Here is a 20982-nt window from a genome sequence, read left to right on the forward strand (position 1 = left end):
CGTAGAAGACGTGCGAAAGCTGATCTAGACACCACAATTATAAAAGAAAACACCATTGTCAAAATTCTTGTTATTAGGTTATAGGGACATCAATTTGTAAAGTAGAAATTGTTGAAACGCCCACCAATACCACACCCAACATAATTATTGTTTTTTAAGCAAATCGATTTGGATGGATACAATTATTGCAAGACAAAATGTCAATTAAGAACCAAATTAATTAACAATTACTGAAATTTTAAAAACATTCTTCATGGGGTGTGAGAACAAAACTAGTCATAATAAATACTCCGTTTGTCCATCTTTACTTGTCCACTCAACTATTTTGGGATGTCCAACAATACTTGATCAGTTTATAAAATCAATGAATAATTTACAATGTTGTGTCTATTTTATCCTTGCTATTGAATACTATTCATTTTTCAACATTCAGATGACTTATATTTAATAAGGGTAATTTGGTAAAATTACCTCTATTATTAACGGCTTCTTAATTCTTGTGTCAAGTCAATAATGAACAACTATTATTGGATCGAGAAGAAGTATAATTAAAATTTGATTATGGAAGTGTTAAGCAGTCAAATCACATTAGAGGTCTTAGTGCTTTAGTTGCATGAGACTCTTCACGTTTTGGACGTGAAAGTTCCCTTTCATTCTATCCAAGTAGGTACACCAAATATGGAAAAGAGTCCATTTTCAAACTCTGATAATTCAAAAATAATTTATTCTCACTCAAGTTCCCAGTAAAGACGAAACAAGATTTCGATAATCCCATCTACTATTTTTTCTTTATTCAGATCCAATTTTGATACATAAAATAAAAAAATTCTTGAGTAGTTTATTTGATAGAAATGATAAATTCCTTAGGTTCTTACTAAATAAAGGGATTTGCTTTTGTGTATATTGTTCTATTCGATCTTTTAAGTTCTGATTTCACTTCTTTAGTTAGGCTACCATGCTTGATACACGAGTTTCTTAACCGCTTATAAGATTTTTTCTTTTTTATTTGTTCTTTCTCATACAATTTTTTATAACAGTTTCAAGACTCGACTAAGTAAGATTCATATTCATATATTTTTTTTAATTAAAATTGATTTTATTCTCAAATCTTGAATTACATAAAAGTATGCCTTATTTTTTATCAGTTCCAATCATAAAGAAATAATTGGTTCATATTATCTACTCACTTTTTAAGATTTAGATCAATTACATGTTAACAAGTATAACAACTAGGAAAGGAGGAAATAGTTTCTTTTTTCTTCTCTTGCAAAAGGAAATAACTTTTGACATTGCAAATTGTGCAATAATTAGTGCGTATGCATAACTTGCCGACAAAAATTAAATATATCAAAATATAAAATCTTCTTTATTCATTAAAATAGAAAAAAATAAAATAAACGGCAACGACATTAACATTGGCCCACAATATATTTGATCAACTATTGGGATTTTAATGACAGAACAAATTCTCTCACACCTTTCTGCAAGCTTTTTTTTTTGAAGTATATAACAAGAAGTTTTCTAATAAAAAGCAATATGGCATTTATTATGCTTATTGCTTTGGTAGGATTCTAACTTATAAGTTTGGGATTCACCATTATATTGGTACGAAAGATTTATGAGGAATCCATTCTTTGATTATTGCCGCAATAACGATGTATTCAATTTAATTTGATAATAATATATTTAATATAATATGACAAATAAAAATGTAAGCATATTTTATTCATAGCTTTGCAGGTAAAGACATTTTTGATAAACTCAAGGTTCCCAACCTAAAAAGAACATGAGCACAATGTAATTTACGAATATATAACCTAAAAAGAATATAAGCACAATGTAATTTATAAATATATGTACCTCTATATTGTAAAGATAGAAAATTGGACGAAGATTTTGCTTTAACTTACTAAGTAAAATAATCATAAATAGTCAGTCATATACGTATATTATTGAGCAATTTAAGTCTTCTAAATTTATAAAGTTAGTAATATTTTTTTTTGTTTCCATTAAATATTTAAAAATCTTTGAGTGGTAGAACTTTGAAAATAAATAGGATTCAATATAAACATATTTGGAGGCAAAGCTCGGTAATTTGAAGGTCATGAGTTATGAATTCTAGATTTTTAAGTTACTAAGTTTCAAATTAAAGAGTCTACATATATTAAAGTAGATTTTTAAATAAATATAATATTGAAATAAAAAATGTTGGGTTCCAGCTTAATGGAGCGTAATGTTTTTTTTTTACCTATTTTCTAATATTTGATATAGTTTTAAACTTTTAATGTTACGATTTCTAGGATTTAAGGACGGTAATTTTTTATCCTCATCGTCTCCAGTTACGTGACTCTAACAAAAAAAAATCACCTTTATCAATATTGAATGAGATAAAAAAATGTCCAATTCTAAAAAAACAAAAACTTTTAAGATAACCAAAACTGTCAAATAAGTGCTCAACTTGTTGCCTCCTCCTCCTCTCCCCTCCTCCTTTTTGTCTTCTCTGCATAACTTTCTTCTTCCCTATATACTCCTCCCTTTGTGTGTATATACATATACATACAGAGTGTGAGGGAAAAGAGATATACCCACCAACAAACATATATATTGATCAAATTCCTTCCCCAAAATCACATTTCAAATCAATTTTGAAGCATCTCTGAGGTAAAAGGAGATTGAAAAAACTGTCTTCACGCTTGTGTAGCTAAAATAACCTTATATGGGTTGAAGGTTGAATTTTTTCAGCTGTTTGTTTTGGGAAAATCAACAGATGGGTATTAAGGATTTGGGAGAAATTAGGTGATTCCAATAAAGGGTCTTTTGAAATTTTGGAGTTTTTTTGAATTGGATTTGTTCAGAAATGGAGTCTAATGCTATATCAGATATGCGATTAGAACCGAGCATTGATACAGATAAGCTAAGTTACGAGATTTTCTCTATTCTAGAAAGCAAATTCTTATTTGGTTACGATGATCAAAAGCTTTGGGTACCTAAAAATTTACCGTCTCCGGTTGAAGATAACAAAAACGACGGCGTTTTAACCACATCAGCGACGGAGAATATTCAGGCGATTAAGAATCAACGAGGAAAAATATGTATCCTCAGCATTGATGGTGGTGGAATGCGAAATATATTATCAGGTAAAGCTTTAGCGTATTTGGAACAAGCGTTGAAGGTTAAATCGGGGAATCCAGAAGCTAGAATCGCCGATTATTTCGACGTTGCTGTTGGTTCCGGCGTCGGAGGAATTTTCACGGCGATGTTATTTTCAACGAAGGATCAAAACCGTCCTGTTTTCCAAGCTGAAGATACATGGAAGCTTCTAGAGGAACAAGGTAGAAGAATTTATCCTTCAAAAGGGTCAAGTTCTGCCGGAAATGGTTTTCTCCGGCGAGTTTTCCGAGGCGGCGTAACCCGTTCAGATACTTCCGGTTTAGAGAAAGTGATGAAAGAAGCATTTATGGATAAAAAAACCGGTCGAAGCCTTACGTTAAAGGATACTCTTAAACCGGTTTTAATCCCCTGTTATGACCTTTCAAGTACGGCGCCGTTTTTGTTCTCCCGAGCTGATGCTTTCGAATCGGAAAGCTTTGATTTCCGGTTATGGGAAGTTTGCCGAGCTACATCAGCTGAACCGGGACTCTTCGAACCGGTTTGTATGAAATCCGTCGATGGAAAAACCGGGTGCGTGGCGGTTGACGGCGGTTTAGCTATGAGCAACCCGACGGCCGCCGCGATTACTCACGTTCTTCATAACAAACAGGAATTTCCTTTTGTTAGAGGTGTTGAGGACATTTTGGTCCTTTCACTTGGAACAGGGCAGCTTCTAGAAGGAAGCTTCCAATATGAACATGTCAAAAAATGGAAGGCTAAGGACTGGGCTAAGCCAATGACCCGAATCTCCGGCGACGGAGCCGCTGATATGGTTGATCACTCCGTCGCCATGGCGTTTGGGCAATGTCGGAGTAGTAACTACGTCCGCATTCAGGTAAATATATTTATCTGCACTCGATATTTATACAACCGTTACAAAAATTAGTAGGCACAAATTAAAATAAACTATATATTACACAGATTATAGAAGTTTATCTAAATCATCTAATATGTGACATAGTTAGGTAAATATATTGTTCGAATTTCAATTTTAAAAAAGTAAAGTCAGGTGATTTCTCATGTCTATCGGACGAATTTATAGTATAACGAGTAGGTTTTGGCTCATAAACTATATATGTGTTAAAAACAAATTAGATAAGTACAAACAATATGTTTGAAATCTAAAGAAATGAATGAACTATAGAGTCAGAAATTTCGAATTCAACAACATATTAAATTTCACAAGTGTAGTTTGGGGAGCGTAGAAAGTATGCAAATCTTACCCTTATTCCGTAGAAGTAGAGAAATTATTTTCGAAAGACTTTCAACAAGTGTAGAAAATAATAAATATGTTAATTAATAAAGAAAGCAATATAAAGCATTCAGAAAAATAACCAAAGTGATAATCACGAAATAATATCGTAACTGGAACAAAATAGAAAGAAGTATTAAAAGTGTGTAACTACATGTTTAAGTTTAATTTTTCATACGTTAAAATTTTGAATTATTTCTGAGTCAACCTAATGTATACATACACTTTATGACTTTAATTCTTGAATCTTTATACATAATTAGAAAAATCATAGTTGTCACTACCAACTAAGGGAATTTTTGTAATGAATGTGTCTCTACTAGAAACAATGTTGTCATTGCCAAACAACTGGATAAAGGGGATAGACTGATATCTTGATTGAAAATAGGAAAATGTGAATGTTAATAAAGTAGATAATAGTAGGTGTAGTAATAATGATAAAAGATTGAATTTTTCCCACCTGGGAATATAATAAAGAGCAGTCCTTTTCTGATGTCTAACTGGCAGAAGTGGATAATATCTGATGGTAGCCAGTTGCGGAATCATCAATGTGACACTCTCTGCCAATTTAGTACATTAAATGTTCACAGCTGTGGTTTACCATATTTAGCTGGGCATGATGACCACTCATCATCATATAACAGTTCTTTTAAAAATGTGGTGTTATCCTCAATTTGCTCGTACCTCGATTAATCCCAAAGTTATTTGTTATTTTCACCATCATAGATATCAGACAACATTATTCATCAAAAACTTGAAAAAATAATGGACAAAAATAATCTAGCAAAATTTAATTACTCATATTTGACTAATATATATGGACAATTTAAAGTATTTTCACGCTATTGATATATTTTTAAACTTGTAGTATGTGACTTATCTTATTTTCGGGTGATTAATCCATTTATTAGTTATTATGAATAGTTACCTATAATTATCTTTTAGGTTATTTGATACTATAAAAATTTACATTGTGGTCTATAGAAGGATAGACTTTAGACCCTTAGGGGTGGCCAATGGTTTAGGCTTGGGACTTCCATGTTGGAGGTCTCAAGTTCGGAATTCCTTGCCAGTGAAAGCAAGGGGTTGAAGGATAGACTTTAGTAAAGAAATTTCTATATCGCTCGAGTCACTTTTACCTATTATAGTAATTGACATGCCTTATTACAAATCTCATATTTGAAGGATCTTCTTCCAGCATTTTCTTATCCTTGAGACTGTTGATTTATTGCTATTCAGCGTGGGTTTTTTACCATTTACAGATTACTTATTAAGGAAGACTTTAAAAGATAATGATTCTTACAAGTTAACTATATATAAATATAATAATATATATTGTGTAGTGGATGTAAAAAAGTACTCTTGGTTACTTTGTGAGGTAAGAGATTGACCAATGGGATATCCACTAGAGAATATTATATGCATAAAGGTATGATAATTGACTTGATGACATATAATAATCTCTAGTGGAGGATGATTCAGAAGAATAATGGGATAACTTAAACAAATTCAAATATGGAATATATGTTTTTTGTACTTTGCTAACCATTTGACTAAGGTTGTAGTGGGCCGGATAGATTCTATTTATTTTAATTGGAATTTTAATTTTGAGCTTTGGTAGGGAAAAAATTCTGGTAGGGAATGCTTCTCCTTCAATTTCAATGAGCCTTATTCGTCACAAATAAGGATTTGTTGGACCTAAATACGAGTACTAGATGCCGCATGAAAAATAAAAAAGAGAAACCATAGCTTTTTGTTTACTAAGTTTATATTAACATGCAAAGTAGAATAACTTGTCATCATACAAGTTTCTCTGTATGATTTCTTAGTACAGTAGATGATTAATGCTCCCTCTAAACTTCAACAATTCGTCTATATTCCTTGAAATTTAACTTATAACTTGATGTCAGATTACTAATCTCACTTCTTTATGAACATTTATTTGTTATCGTTTAGACAATTTAATAGTAAATTATTTCTTTACGCAGTCGGTATATAAAAGTTAAGCTCTTCTTCTCGAATGCAGGCTAATGGATCGAGCTTCGGTCGTTGTGGGGTGAACATAGATGCTGATCCAAGTCCTAACAATGTGAAAAAGCTTGTGGGAATTGCAGATGAAATGCTGAAACAGAAAAATGTAGAGTCCCTGCTATTTGGTGGTAAGAAAATTGCAGAACAAAGCAATTTCCAGAAACTTGATTGGTTTGCTGGAGAACTTGTACAAGAGCATCAGAGGAGGAGTTGCAGGATAGCTCCCACTGTTGCATTTAAGCAACATCTCACAAATCAAGAAAAATAAATGAAAAGATCAAAAAAGAAAGATTTGGTAAGTTTTCTTTTTATCCCATCTTTCCCATGTTGTATGATTTGTCCACTGCCATCAACTTGTACTATATAAATTTTAGTAAAATTTTATATAAATATACATATTTATATGAAGTCGTTTCCATTTCGACAAAGAAGTAGTGGTGTTGCCTGAAGGATTATGGTTTAGCGATAAGTACGCAACACATGACGTGTACGCATACATCCAGCAGAGGCAACTTCAAGATGTTAAGTTTAGATTAATGGATTCAAGATAGATTATTTATATCTATATAGTGGGGTTCTACGGATCCCATAACATGTATGGTAGATCCGCTCCTTCTGTCATTGAGTTTGAACCCTATTGGACAAACCTTGTTTTCAAGTTGGAAAAGGATAAAGGGATGGGCTCATACACTCCTATATAGTGGATGCAGTGATTTTAAAATTCTGAATCCGCCGCCTTTGTTTCCAAGCATGTTCAAATCCTCATGCTCCATAAATTTGCCTTGGCGCCCTGTTTTTAATCTTGTGTTAAGATGCACTTTGCTGGCGAAGCGGTTAATAATAATTTCAAAAATCTCACATGGTGATGGAAGTTCACCCAAGTTATGGTTCTACAATCTCCCAACTAGTCGTGCCTTCTCCGCTTCGATCAGAGAGCATGTTCAACCAAGTGGCCAAACAATCTTTTTGTTTGTTAATCTTGGTCAATTCAAGTTGATCTGAGGCTCTTTCGATCTCCAAACTGATCCCTTGGATCTTCTTCAGCCACGAGAAGACTTGGTCTGTCAGAGCTGATATAGGTTTGAACATACAAGTTTGACAGAAGTCAATAGTTTTGGTTCAAATCTTGTACGTGTTAAAAAATCACTTAATGTATACCAAAATTAAATTCCGAACCCAATCACTAACACTTGTGATTGTTATCCTAGAATCCAAAATCTATAAAGTTCAAAACCTAAATCGGGTTCTTTTGTATGTCTTATCTAAGTTTGCTGAAGATGTCAACAAGGACCTATAATGCTCATTATTGGAACATTATGATCATATGAACCAAAAATATTATTTTTTTTCTTAGCAATAATTGAAGTTTTGTTAACAGAAATCACAAGAAGGTTTAGGTGTTGTTTCTGTGCATCCGTGAGCTCAGTCTTGTCATTTCCTTTTTGTTTTAAAACATCAAATCACTTGGTGGTGGGTGTAATAGTAGTTTATGAGAAGAGACTCTTCCATATTATAGTCTACCGACACTTTTTGGTTCTTGGATTAAGATGACATTTTTATTAATCATCTTATATTGATATTTAAACCCCACAATACTTTTGTTTTTTGCTATGTTGTGTCATATCCGTGTCGGATCCTTCAAAATGCATTATTTTTGAAGATTTCATGGTAAGGATTGCAACTTTCCGTAAAAATTTTCATCTGTTAGTCAATGATGGAACCTTACATTTTTTTTTTTTTAAAAAAAAAAGATCTTTGAATTGAATGATATTTCTGTTTAGATATGCACATGTTGATAAATTTGAAGAATTCGTGGGGTAGGTGGGACTGAGTGATTATTTTACAGTGAAACAAAAGAATTGGCAGGGGACCTTGTGGAATGGATTTAACTTTAACATTGTTAATTTTTATAAAACATTAGTGTATTTTTGCATGTTTTAGCAGATAATCTATTTAAGTTTTTGGTTTACTATTTAACCTGTAGTTATTATGTAAATGAGCCGATTGAGTAAAAATTCTCACACAATCAGAGTATAAAAGTTGAACTAATTTACTATAGGCATTTACTTGTCATCGGGGGTAGAGCTATAGTATTAGGAACGAGTTATGAGTCTTCTGACTAGCCTAATAATTTTGTTTACTATATAAATATTAAGAAAATCATAAAATCTATATAAATATTTAATTGTGAATTTTGTAACTAAAATGAGCTAAAAATTTGGTGACAAATTTAAAACCTATCATAAACTTCAATTGTGTATTGGGGGAGGAGGGTGTATAGTATAAATGTTGCTGCATTGTTACTGTCCATAGTTAAGAAAGATTTGAAGAGAAGGGACAGCTAGCTCTCCCTGTTTCATGAATCATGTTGTGGTTGACCATTAAAAAAAGTACCACCAAAAGATAATTTTGGACGGATAAATCTCTTTATTTTTATTCCGATGTCTTTAATGGGTTCTATGCATCACAAATCTGAATTAATCGTGTTAGTAAGACGAAACACCATCAACAACCCAATGTAATTTCACCAGGTGAGATTTGGGTAAGGTAGGGTGTACCAGACCGTTGTTTCCAAAAGATCAGTTCAATAACTTCTAACAAAGCAAGTATATAGGCCCAAAGCAGACATAGCAAATAATAATAAAATCATTACAAAATATTCAAGAAAAACAGAACAATAACAGTAACACAATATTACGATAACCAAAGCAAATAACAACATGTATTAATAGAAGAAAAGAACTGTTTGAAAAAGCACCTTATTTTACTCTGGCTGTTTCTCTCATGGTGTCACTTTTACTTTTAGAGTTGAAAGTTACATTTGAATATATATTAATAATCAGAATTTCATCTACTTATTTCTCTCTTCTTTTTACGTTGATTGTTTATTTTGGTTTGTAGGTCCTACCTATCGTCCTTTCATGTTTACACTTTTTTCTTCTCATCTCCAACTTAACAATAACAATAATATATTTGATATAATCCCACAAAGTAGAGTCGAAAGAGGGTAGAATATACGCAAATTTTATTCCTACCTCAGAGGTAGAGAGGTTCCCAATAGACCCTTGGCTCAATAAAAATAGTCTAATGAAAGAAGTGACGGAAGGATAAGAAACAACAAGTAATAACAAAAAGCAACAAATAGTAATCGAATAAAATAATACATTAATTGAGGTACAAAGAATTAACATATAGTAACACATCTCCAACTTAACAAAAGATAATTATCCAAATTTTGTTTAATATAAGATGGAATATAAAAGAGTAAATAGCACAAAAACTTGTCAATGAGAAGGCAAATTCTCTTGTTATCTGTGTACATGTGGGAGATAGTAAATATCCGATGAATACGTTAAGATACCCATAAATTGATCCGAACACTATCATAATAAAAAAGAAGCTTGGATTGAACATCATCTTATTAAAAAAGAAACTTGTCAACCTATATATGATTTGGACACAATTATTAAAGTAGGGCCAATAAAGTAAGAAAACTATTTGGCAGATAGTGATGTGCAAACCCTTTAATCCTACTTGTAATGTTTATAGTACCTTGCCTACAGAGTTTTGAATTATTTCTGATGAAATTCAACAGGGAAGAAAGAATGGGTCAAAAGAATAGTCATCATCTTAAAAAGAAGAGAAAGCAGGCTATGTTTAAGAGGAAATTAAACTGATGCTGGTTTGTATCAAATTATTGGTGAGCTATGTTGCTCGGACTTTTCAAAAATATTGTTAGGTGTGTCGAATCTTTCAAAAATAATGCTTTTTTACATGATTTGATTCAACTGTAATAATATTTTTACAGAGTCCGAACAACATAGTTGGTGGGTGGCTTTATTTATACTAGTTGAAATCATAGTTTAAAGCACCTTGCACCCACCCTAACTCACCTTACCTCCACCTATTGTTCAAATACTTATTTTTCAGAAAAATATTTTCTTTTTGTCAAAACAATTTTCTTCATTCCATGCACACTAAAAATTTCAGTCAATGATATGCCTAAATTTTGCATCTCACATGTTTTACAAAACCAACCCTTTACTATATTCACCTGATATATATACTTCAGCATATTCATAAGGGGCAGATTTAGTGCAATCATTATGGATTCACGACTTCACATGAACTTAATAACTTTTGTCCAAATTATAATGTATTAGAATATTTAGCTCGAAATTCAATATGTTGATCTAGCTATTATTATATATTATTTTTAAATTATTCTAGAAACTCAAAAACTTGAATTTACCCCTAACTATTTTTATCTCCTCTGCATGCAGGAAAATTGCTTTCAAAATTAGAGTTGGTGTTAAAAAAAAAAAAAAAAAAGGTAAAGATAAAATAGTAAGTAACCTTTACTTTTTGGAAGAGTGAAATGGGAAAGCTAGTGGGTTCCTTTGGGAAATTTCCATGGATTGAAGTGAAAAGGGACACTCAATTGTGTATAATGAGAGAAAAAAGAGAGGAGAAAACAAGAAGGGATTTGATGAATCTTGGTGGGAACTTTTTGCCTGCCATAGGACAGGCATTGTGGTGATTGCCTTTTTGATAAATATTTATTCGTATAGAGTGTTTATATTGAATCAAGTAACGTAACTATGAAAACTAATACTCAATGTGTAATCATGATTGAGAGATAAATGTGTGTATGTATACACATGTTCTGTATTCTTGATTTGGTGTAAATATTCGGTGTGAATACATTTGTATCGTGACGTTTCTCTCCTTTTGTTATTATTAAGTACGGATAGGGATCGTTGGGTCCAATTATAGTTATGTGGAGATTATAATTCAAACATTGTTTAGTCTTTAATTTTTGCCCTTATTGCATATTTAAAGAAAAATTGTGACTTAAAAGTACTCTTAACTATGATTTAAATTTAGCAAGGTAGAAGTTTAGATTCGACATAAGTTGTGTTTTAGTATTTAATTTGCAAGGCATACACTTAAGAGACCTTTTGTTTGTCCCACAAAAGCTTTGTAAGAATAAGTTATGCCTTTTAAGGCATAATTTTGTGGGTACTGAAATTGAACTCATGTCTATATTAACAAAAGTTATGTAAGAACTAGGTTAAGTCTTACAAGGCATAGCTTGTGGGTTATGAACTTTTTAAGGTATAACGTTCTAAAATTGAATTTGTGCCTCTATCGGTGTAAGTTAGGTAGGAACTAAGTACAACTTGTGTTATTTTATGATATGACATTTGTGCTTCGAAGGAATACCAAACCAATAAGATGGTTTTCTGGGCCGCATAGTTGAATTCAGCCCAACGTTATAGCACATAGGTCCGGCCCAATTAGAATTTATAAAGCAATGTCTAAAATTTTACAAGACTCTAGACCTTGTAGATTGAACCATTTGAACAACCAAGAACTTGCAATAAACACAACAATAGAGGAATTTTAGTAGTTCAGTTGGTTGGCTACACCTTGTTGATTAAAAATGAAAACAAAAAAACACAACAGTATCACAAATTCAAGTGTCAACTAAAAAACACTTTCATAGAGATTATTCTAAACTGTAAGCATGGGACAGAGTCGAAGTGCTTATTATGGGTTTGGAAGAACACATCAACTTTGTCCAAAACTTTATATTTGTGTTAATCATATCATTTAATATGTGGTCCAGAATCCATAAACTAAAAAAATTCGACTCCACCTCTAATTGTAAGAGAGCCTATCATGATAGAAAAAACCCAAAATAGTCCATATTCTTTGAACTTAAGATCAAAATGATCATCTCTTGCATGGAGCATTAATAGTCGTCATTTTCTGAACAAATTGGTACACTTACCACTTTTTCATCCAAGAATGTGAACTATTAGTGTTTCATGTGAAAGAAATACGATCATTTTGAGCCTCCGTCCAAAGATAATGGACTATGTCCGGCTTTTTCTCATTTATCATGTAGTCAAATAGAAAGGATAACATCACTGAAAACTACAGCAAACCCTCCAAGACAGAGTGCAATCTCATAGGGGGATTAGGGCCAACCTTTAGAGATAGTTCATGAAGCTCCTTGTCTATACATCCAAGTTCCCCATCTAGCTGCTTAAATGTCTCCTCCATTCTACGTGTGAGTGCTTGTCGCCTTTGCCGTAAACTTTCCATGATAAATACTTCATCTATATGCAGTAAACGATTTTCAAGCCAGCCTATTTCAATGCCACTTAACTTTAGGTCCCAGATATGTTGCCTAGCAACATTGAACTGATCCTTTGACAAGTTCACTATTGTAAGATTATTGAGAAAGTAGACTAACTCTGCCAATATTTCCAAATACACCGACTGAAGTATGCTATTTGCAACCCTGAAGTTCACGAGTGAATCAGGGTACCGCGAGACAACCCTACTGAGTATTGGTAAAGTTCGTCGTGCTACTTGATAGCCTCCCCAAGAAACTTGCTCATCACCACGACCAGGTCCTTCGTAGGGAATCTGACTCGGGTTTGAAGAGATAGACATCACTTGGAAGGAAGTCGGATGCTCCAATACAGAAGAAGTTCGTCTAGAGTGATCTTCTGAGGCATTTGGCTGACTGGGAGTAATAGTCTCTTCTTGCTCTTCAAGACATTCCCCGAAATCTACAAGAACAAGCTTTAGCTTTCTTAAAATGACAAATTCAGATAAAGGAGCATAAATAACTAGTTACAGCCAGGCTTTTATTCAATAATGGAACAGCAGCCTTGTGAAACTATCCAGATTGGGGAATCATGACTCGTGCATATGGACAGACCAAAATATTACAATTTAGAGTTCATATTCTTCACAGTATAGTCATTTTATGATACACACCCTTCTTACGTATTATAGTTTGACTGGAGATGAAGTTTAACAGTGTGAAGAAAACTTGTGAATCTTATAGGTTTCAACAAACGGTATGTATAATATACCAAAAGTACTCTTTGCATCTTGTACTTTTACATGTCATGCCATTCCTATAAGTGAATGGCATTAATGGTGGAATTGCAAACTCAATAGGTATAGAGAAGTGGTAGTCTTTTTCTAAACTGACTAAAAAGGAAAGTAAAACACAAATTGAAATGGAGGAAGTAACTATTACCTTGTAGCGTCGATCTGAACCATTCACTGTCCAAATCCAAAGCTATAGTATCGAGACTAGTGTTTGTAGAATCTGGAATGTCAAAATCCTTGAATAGCTCATCCAAGTCCTCATCTCCAGCTTGGATGCTTACAGTATCATTTGGAATAGATCCCTCATTATTATTCTCCCTCGCAACTGCTGCATGCAATTGCAGTCCATTGTCCTCTACAGGGGCAAAACAATGGATGTTATTAAGCGATCCAATTGTCTGCTGCCTGATCTCCGAATCTATCATAGTAGATTGAGCACAATCGAGTACTGCTTCCGAGTCTTGCATGTACTGATCCTCCTCGAGCATAAGATTTGTTGTCTGTTGACCCTGAGATGAAGATATCTGGTCCAGATCATTTGTTCTGCATATCAAAATAGTAAATTAATGTATTGCAATTCTTTCTGCGAAAGATTTGTATATATATAGTTAGGAACTCATCGTTCCATTACCTTCTCACATGAGAGGAGTCCTCACCCTCATGTTGCATTCGAGATATCATGCCAACTCCACAGCCATGGTTTCCACCTTCAAAATACTTGCTCAAGCTCATAATAAATTGACTTGATCTGTAACATTCAACCAAAAACATATTCATGTAAAAATATGAGTGAAGTTCTCATTGCAGACTTCATTTTAGTTCAAAAGTCATACTTATCATAACATGGCTTGTGGTAAACAAAAAAGAGACTTTGGGTTGCAAAGGCATGAGAAGCAACGGCAAGAGCACCTTCCATGCTTTGTCTTGAAAATGTTGATGCTCCAATAGAACGTTGATAAGATAAACGTCTAATCCCAACATGTAGTTTGCCAGTTTCATCCCTTGAAGCAAAATCAAAGGAAATAAATCAAATGAGATATGAAAAGATAAAAATTCTCCAAGATACATAATTGCAGGAGATGTAGCTCAACAGTAAGGCCAAAAACATGCCATCGGAAAAGTACCTTAAGAACACAACTAAATCCCCGGCAAGCAATTTCTTACTAGTAACGAATGTACTCCAGCCATTTGTGAGCGAATGCCTCCGTGGTTGGCCTACTCAGTGTAGTTAAGATTAAAAAAAAAAGGAGAGAAAAAGAATAGAACATCAAGATATAGATATAGCTCATTCACCTAATTTTAGTGTTCTTCTTGGTATAAAAATCAAAGAATAGAAACTTCTTAGTCTAAAAAGTACAACAACGGTCGTCTTCATTTTTGACGATGAGCCATAAACTCAAAATCCTACCCTAGCAGGTATAATTTTAGTTTCATTCTTTGTCATTTGTCAAGTTGAATAACAAAACAATAATTCATTTGGTCGATATTCAATCTTAACATAGGAGAGGAGGGATTGCCTTGGTATGCATGTTTAAAGCGCCATTCATTTCCTTGAAGATCCATTGCTATCAGTTCTTGGCTTGGTTTTTCTTGTCGCATGTCCTGATCATTGAAGAAACCAATCCCAAAAATCAAAATCCAGTCAACCAAATACCTTAAATATTTACACATAAAAGAAATACAATAGTAACTCCGCCACAATCCCAGGCAAGTTGGGGACGGCTATATGAATTCACACACACAACAACATACCCAGTGTAGTCCCCCCACTTTCTGGGGTCTGGGGAGGGTAGAGTGTATGTAGACCTTACCCCTACTTCAGAGGTAGAGAGGTTGTTTCCGCTAGACCCTCGACTCAAGGAAAAAACTATCCGAATCAGAATTCATACACGCAAAAAAAAAAAAAAAAAGTAAGGAAAAATTTGAGAAACAGATACAATTAATTAGTGCATTACCAAGGGAGGAAAGCATTTGACAGCATCTTTCTGGGGAACAAACAGTCCCCAATTGCTTTTTATATCAGATTGAGTTAAACACTTGCAAAACGACTGAAACTGGGGCCTTGGAGTGTCTGGAGGACTAAAATCCGGAGCTGTTGGCTCATTTTGCTGCAAGGAGTGGTATTCTTGGCTGTAAACAAGAGTGTTATCCTGGAAAATCTTCAAAAATAAAGTGAATTGAGTTCTTACATCTTGATTTGGCAATAATATGGTCTCCGCATAAACCTCTTCTGTCTCATGTTCAACCTACCAAAAAACAACTATTGCAGACAAATGGCTCCACGAATCTTGCTTTAATCAAATATTGCTTCAGAATAAGATGGTATAATACATAAACAAACACTCAAACTTTGAGATTGCACATCTAGACACCTCAACTTGGTGTCAACTGAAAACTAAACACTCCAACTCACCCCCAACTCGTGGACACTTGACGCTAACGCATCACATAAATTTTGTAAGTGTCTAGATGATCATTTTGTGAGTTGGAGTATTCAACTGACATAAATCACAATGGAGAGAGTTGAGGTGTCTAGATGTGCATACTCAAAGTTGCAGTGCTTACTTGCTAGTTGAGTCCAACTTTGAGTGCATGTTAATGTATTATGCCTGATAAGATTAGTACGTCGAAAATGGATGCTATGTAGTAATTAGGATCCATTAACCTTAGATAATTCGGGTGCCTTAGTTTCGCTTGAGTTTTATGAGATTTGCATAAACCCAAACACTAGAGTTGATTCCAACAATTGGGCTCATTGCTCTAATGATACTTCTTCGTCAAATAAAGAATAGGCTTTGTTGGTGGGCATAGTTGGACCATGGAGGATCCATATGCAGAGATAAAATCACATGATGAATGGAGTTCACAAATTTATCAAACAGCTAGTGAATATGGGTCACTTGCCTCATTGTGAATCTTATATCATAGAGGGACCTACACCTATAAGAGGAATTTCTAATGCAGGACTACCTGTTGGTACTGAAATCACATGGTCTATGATCTACAAAAACGAACAATTTAGCTAGCCCATGAGGCTAACTCGCGCACATTGTGATAAGCATTAACCATGAGATTTAATTGTCAACAATAACAAGCTCGTAAACATTGGAACTAGCACTAAACAGAGGATTTAATTGTCTAATAATAGTCATCAACAAAAACAAATAACTACTACTAAAACAACAACTAATACAAGCAAGTTGGGGTCACATTATGAATCCTCACACATCATATCGCTTCATTTAAGCTCTAATTGCCTTAGCATAGAATGATTTGCACTTCAAGATCTTTTCTTGGGTGTTATCATTTCTTCCCACTGGACCTTTTGTATTGTGAATATATAGGGTCCAAATACCAACTTTATGTAAGAATTTCCCAAAGAAAATTAAATGACACTAACATGGAGGAGATTGTGTATCCTAATCAATCCCAAGAGTAATAGGCAAAAATCCTTAAGATCCATCAATCTAACTACACCAACTCCCACAAAAAAGATAAAAACTATCTCAAAAACATTTGAAATGATCAATTATCACGCATACCAGAAGGCGAATATGTACAACACGACAAAGGATCTTCGGGGGTAAGTTGGACAATTGTAGTCTTTCAATCAGTTCCTGGTTGGATGATTGCTCCAGCTGGCCAAAACCAAAAATTCATTAGGAAGAAAAAAGCACAGGCTTAGTAGCCTAATTTACTGAGTTCAACTGCACTCGTACTCTTTAACTCAGAGCATAAACATACAACAACATACCCAGTGAAATCCCACATGGTGCATAAAGCCATAAACATAGAACCCATAATTTCAAAAACTATCAAAAAAATCCCTAAAATTGATAACCTGCTCCACATGAAGTCTTGGAAAGTAGTATACTCTCTCCCCAGCCTTTGAAACATCCAACGATGAACCAGAACAGACCTTCCATATTTCCCTACACAGACCATCATCACCTGACAAATCACCCACCCAAAAAACAAAACAATTTATAAATCAACAACAACAACATATCCCGTGTAATCCCGCAAGTGGGATCTGTGGAGGGTACACAGCCTTGCCCCTATAAAGGTAGAGAGGTTGTTTCCAACGATCAAGTGAAGCATATCAAAATCAGTACGAAAGGAAAATACAGTAATAGTAAAGAAATCATATAGAAAAAAAAAACAAAAAACAGTAGCAACCACAGATAGTACATAAACAACAATCTATAAATCAAAGTGAAAAATGTTCTTTTTTTGTATAAAAACAAAAAAAGTTAGAATCTTGAACCTTCAAATGACATATGATTTAGGTATTTCTGCTGTGAAAACCACAGTTGATCAACCATAATCAAAGCACAAAAAAAGTATACAACTTGCTAAAGGGAACCACAAAAGACAATCTTTTTTAGGTTAATATCTATCAAAATCACAAATTCACTATCACAATTTTGGTAGGTACAGTTGAGATAAAAGGAACTGACGACAAAATAAGTATTTATTAATTCAACCAGCAACGATGCTTCTTCATTTATTCTTCACCCCGCACCCACTCACTCCCCACCCCCCCCCCCCCTCTTTTTAAATATGTCCATTTTTCTCCACTAACGCGGCTTCATTAGGCTTCACTCTTGTGTGTTGCAGTGTGTGGAAAAATGAGTAACGCGGCAACACAACTATGCAAAGTCTGAATTGGATACTCCCATGCGGGGGTGTACGGTACACTATTGATAACTTTGCTTTAGTAATTTCCGTTTCCGTTCCGATTTATTTGTGTGTGTTTAATTTTATGAAATTTTAAAAAATAATGAGAACTTATAAATATTTATAATCTTAAACTAAAAAACATTTTAAATGAAAATGGGACGATTAGTGCTTCGTGGGAGAGAAACACAATCATCTTTAAGGAAGAAGTGCACAAATACGGATATCATAGTTTAATTCTCACTTTTTAGGGGTGGGCATAAATATCAGAAAATAGAAAAATCGAATCAAACTAATTTAGTTTTACAGTTTTTAGTTCGGCGTTTTGTGTTATTTTTTCAAAAGTTCGATTCTTTGGTTTGATACTCAGTGTTCGGGTCTCAAAAATTTGGTATAACGAAGAACCAACTTTTTATTTTAAAAAAATTAAAATAATTTATTTTTATATAAATAAGCACTCTTACCTAAAAATAAAAATTCAACTAACAATTAAATCATTCATAAACAAATCAAAGTAGCAACAAATGTACAATTCAACAGTAAATTTCAAATGTTAATTTCCAAGAGAAACTCAAACATATATGTACATTATGTATAGAAACCTGTTTTCGTACTTGTTTTTATCGAGAAGTAGTTGGAGGCACAATATTCTTGATTAGGGCCGTCAAAACGGGTTTAGCCCATGGGGCCGGCGCAAATCAACCCATTATTGGAATAGAATTGGGATATGATTTTTCAAGTTCATTTAAAACTAGGGCTTAAAGCCCGACCCATATAAGTTCTTTGCCCTTGAGGCTTGATTAGAGTTGGGGTCAGCCCATGGGCCAAAACTTTTTATATAAGGGCAACTTACAATAACCTCTCTAGTATATAATTTAATTATTTAAATACACGCTATGTTGTATTCCTTATATCATAAAGAACAAATTTCAGTCATTAATTTGACAATATAATAATAAATTTAACATTCTTTTAATTTATTTAAATATGTTTATGCTCAGGCACTGAAATACATACTAAAGTTGATTAAAGTTTTAGTCATATACTGCATAAATAATATATATACATATTCTTTCACCTTAAAATTATCTAATATTAAATATTTGTACCCAAAAAAAACATAAAAATTATTACTTAAACGAAACGACGAAAACAGAAATCCCATAAAATTTTAACTCATTTTTAAGCCTCCATCCAAAAATATAGTGGACTATGTTGGGCCTTGTCTACTTATGGTGTAGTCAAATAGATAGGAATTGAAAAGGATAAACTACTTTATTAGACATACATTACTATCATATATATTAATAAAATTATCTCTATTTTCAAACAATTACATATAGTACCATTTTTAATATTTTATACCATATATTATTGAAGATACAATTTGATACTCACATCCCTTAAAATTAGGATTGATTACTTATCCTTACATTTAAACTTCACAATTAACATTTTAATAACAATTAAATATATTTCTCTTTCAACATCTCCTCCAATCTCTAACCCTAATCTCCCTCCACCCACCTCCCACTTATTAACGAGTATCAACTGCCGCAAACAACCTGATTCAATGCAAATAATGTAATAGCTTTAGAAAATTATATTTTATTGTATAGAGGATGCTACAATATAATGGCAATTAGTGTTATTTGCAAGTAGTTTGTTTGTGCCTTTTTGCTGCCAAATTAGTCACAATTTCTTTTCTAACAATTTCACTCTTTAGTTGACTCAAATTTCATCTCTGACGATTTGAGGGCCTTCTTCTTCAAAATTTTATTAGTCGGAGGGACGAAAAAGTGAAATTTGCAATGGTTCTGCCGGAGGTCCGTCAGATCTAGACAAAGCGAGCAACATCGACAAATCAAAATGTGAGAGCAAACATCGCCGCGGTGAGATGTCCTGACCAGCTATGAACGTAATTAAGATGAAAGAATTACGCTAATATTTAATTAATAGAACAAATACACCATTAAGTACATATCAAGTGCAACAATGTTGGATACACATTAGGTGTACATGTCTCTAATTAAGAGTTCGTGTATCTGAGTTAAGATTATATGTATCTATGAGAAAAAAGAATGAAGAATTTAGAATTTTTTTACTTTTGTTCTTGATTTAATGATATGACACATTCTGATCTACCGTCGTGATTTGTTCCTAAATTCGTGTGTTTCAGTTACATTTCATAATTAGAACACGTAATTATATGTATATGCATACTCTGTATCCAAGATACATGTTTTGAATATAATGTATGAAATTGACACTTGATACATCAAATTAATACTAGATACATATAAATGATACATGAAATTAAAATTAGATCATATAAATAGATACATGAAATTAATATTAGATCATATAAATAGATACGTGAAATTAATACTAGACATCTATAACAAATACATGAAATTAATACTAGATACTTCTATGATACATAAGAATGTACTTGTATGATATTTATGTATCTAAGTATTTGGTTTGTTGTATACATTATATATTTATAATAGATACATTAAATTAATGAATTTATTATTTTAAGAGTAATAAAATGAAATTAATCAAATCACATGATCAAGATATACATATTTTTGTCTTTTCTTAATAATATTAATGAATTTATTATTTCAAATAATAATAAAATGAAATTAATTAAATATAGATACATCCTTGATTTCCGCCTTATATTAAGGGATTTGATTAATTTGAATTTTGAAAATTAATTGTCTATTCGGTAGATACATGTATCTCTCAGATTCAAACTCATGTATCCTAAGCATGAAATATGGTAGATGAAATAATATTTGAAACTATCGGGAATGTTAGTTATTAGGACCTAAGTCACCTAACTAGTGGGATTTATGTAGTTTGCCCAATTGAAAACTATAACAGGCCTCCAAGACAGGGTGCAATCTCATAGGGGAATTTGGGCCAACCTTTAGAGACCA

The 20982-nt window shown here is 33.0% G+C and overlaps 2 protein-coding genes across 2 annotated transcripts; one reads left to right on the plus strand and one right to left on the minus strand.

Moving 5' to 3' along the window:
* The first annotated feature begins 2503 nt into the window (after window positions 1–2503).
* LOC125819409 (patatin-like protein 6) lies at window positions 2504–6843 on the plus strand. The gene is made up of 2 exons (XM_049498841.1): window positions 2504–3985; window positions 6429–6843. Exons 1-2 carry the CDS (start codon window positions 2858–2860, stop codon window positions 6699–6701), a joined length of 1401 nt encoding a protein of 466 aa, XP_049354798.1. The 5' UTR covers window positions 2504–2857; the 3' UTR covers window positions 6702–6843.
* Window positions 6844–12270: 5427 nt separating this feature from the next.
* Window positions 12271–17788, minus strand: LOC125819408 (uncharacterized). Its single transcript, XM_049498839.1, has 11 exons — window positions 17619–17788; window positions 17193–17302; window positions 16894–16989; window positions 15541–15597; window positions 15307–15459; window positions 14869–14953; window positions 14476–14566; window positions 14185–14352; window positions 13983–14099; window positions 13500–13894; window positions 12271–12999 (listed from the first exon to the last, which is right to left on the minus strand). The coding sequence occupies exons 1-11, from the start codon at window positions 17674–17676 to the stop codon at window positions 12377–12379; spliced, it is 1953 nt and encodes a 650-aa protein (XP_049354796.1). The 5' UTR covers window positions 17677–17788; the 3' UTR covers window positions 12271–12376.
* Between the last annotated feature and the right edge of the window lie 3194 nt (window positions 17789–20982).

The sequence above is a fragment of the Solanum verrucosum genome, unplaced genomic scaffold (genome assembly GCF_900185275.1).
Source record: "Solanum verrucosum unplaced genomic scaffold, falcon-dt-bn FXZP01000255.1, whole genome shotgun sequence".
Lineage (NCBI taxonomy): Eukaryota > Viridiplantae > Streptophyta > Magnoliopsida > Solanales > Solanaceae > Solanum > Solanum verrucosum.

Coding starts and splice junctions, on each gene's coding strand:
- LOC125819409 (XM_049498841.1), top strand. CDS start 2,858: ATGGAGTCTAATGCTATATCAGATATGCGATTAGAACCGAGCATTGAT. Junction 3,986..6,428: donor GTAACTACGTCCGCATTCAG/GTAAATATATTT, acceptor TCTCGAATGCAG/GCTAATGGATCGAGCTTCGG.
- LOC125819408 (XM_049498839.1), bottom strand. CDS start 17,676: ATGGTTGATCAACTGTGGTTTTCACAGCAGAAATACCTAAATCATATG. Junction 17,303..17,618: donor AAATCATATGTCATTTGAAG/GTTCAAGATTCT, acceptor GTGATTTGTCAG/GTGATGATGGTCTGTGTAGG. Junction 14,100..14,184: donor CACAAGCCATGTTATGATAA/GTATGACTTTTG, acceptor TGAATGTTACAG/ATCAAGTCAATTTATTATGA.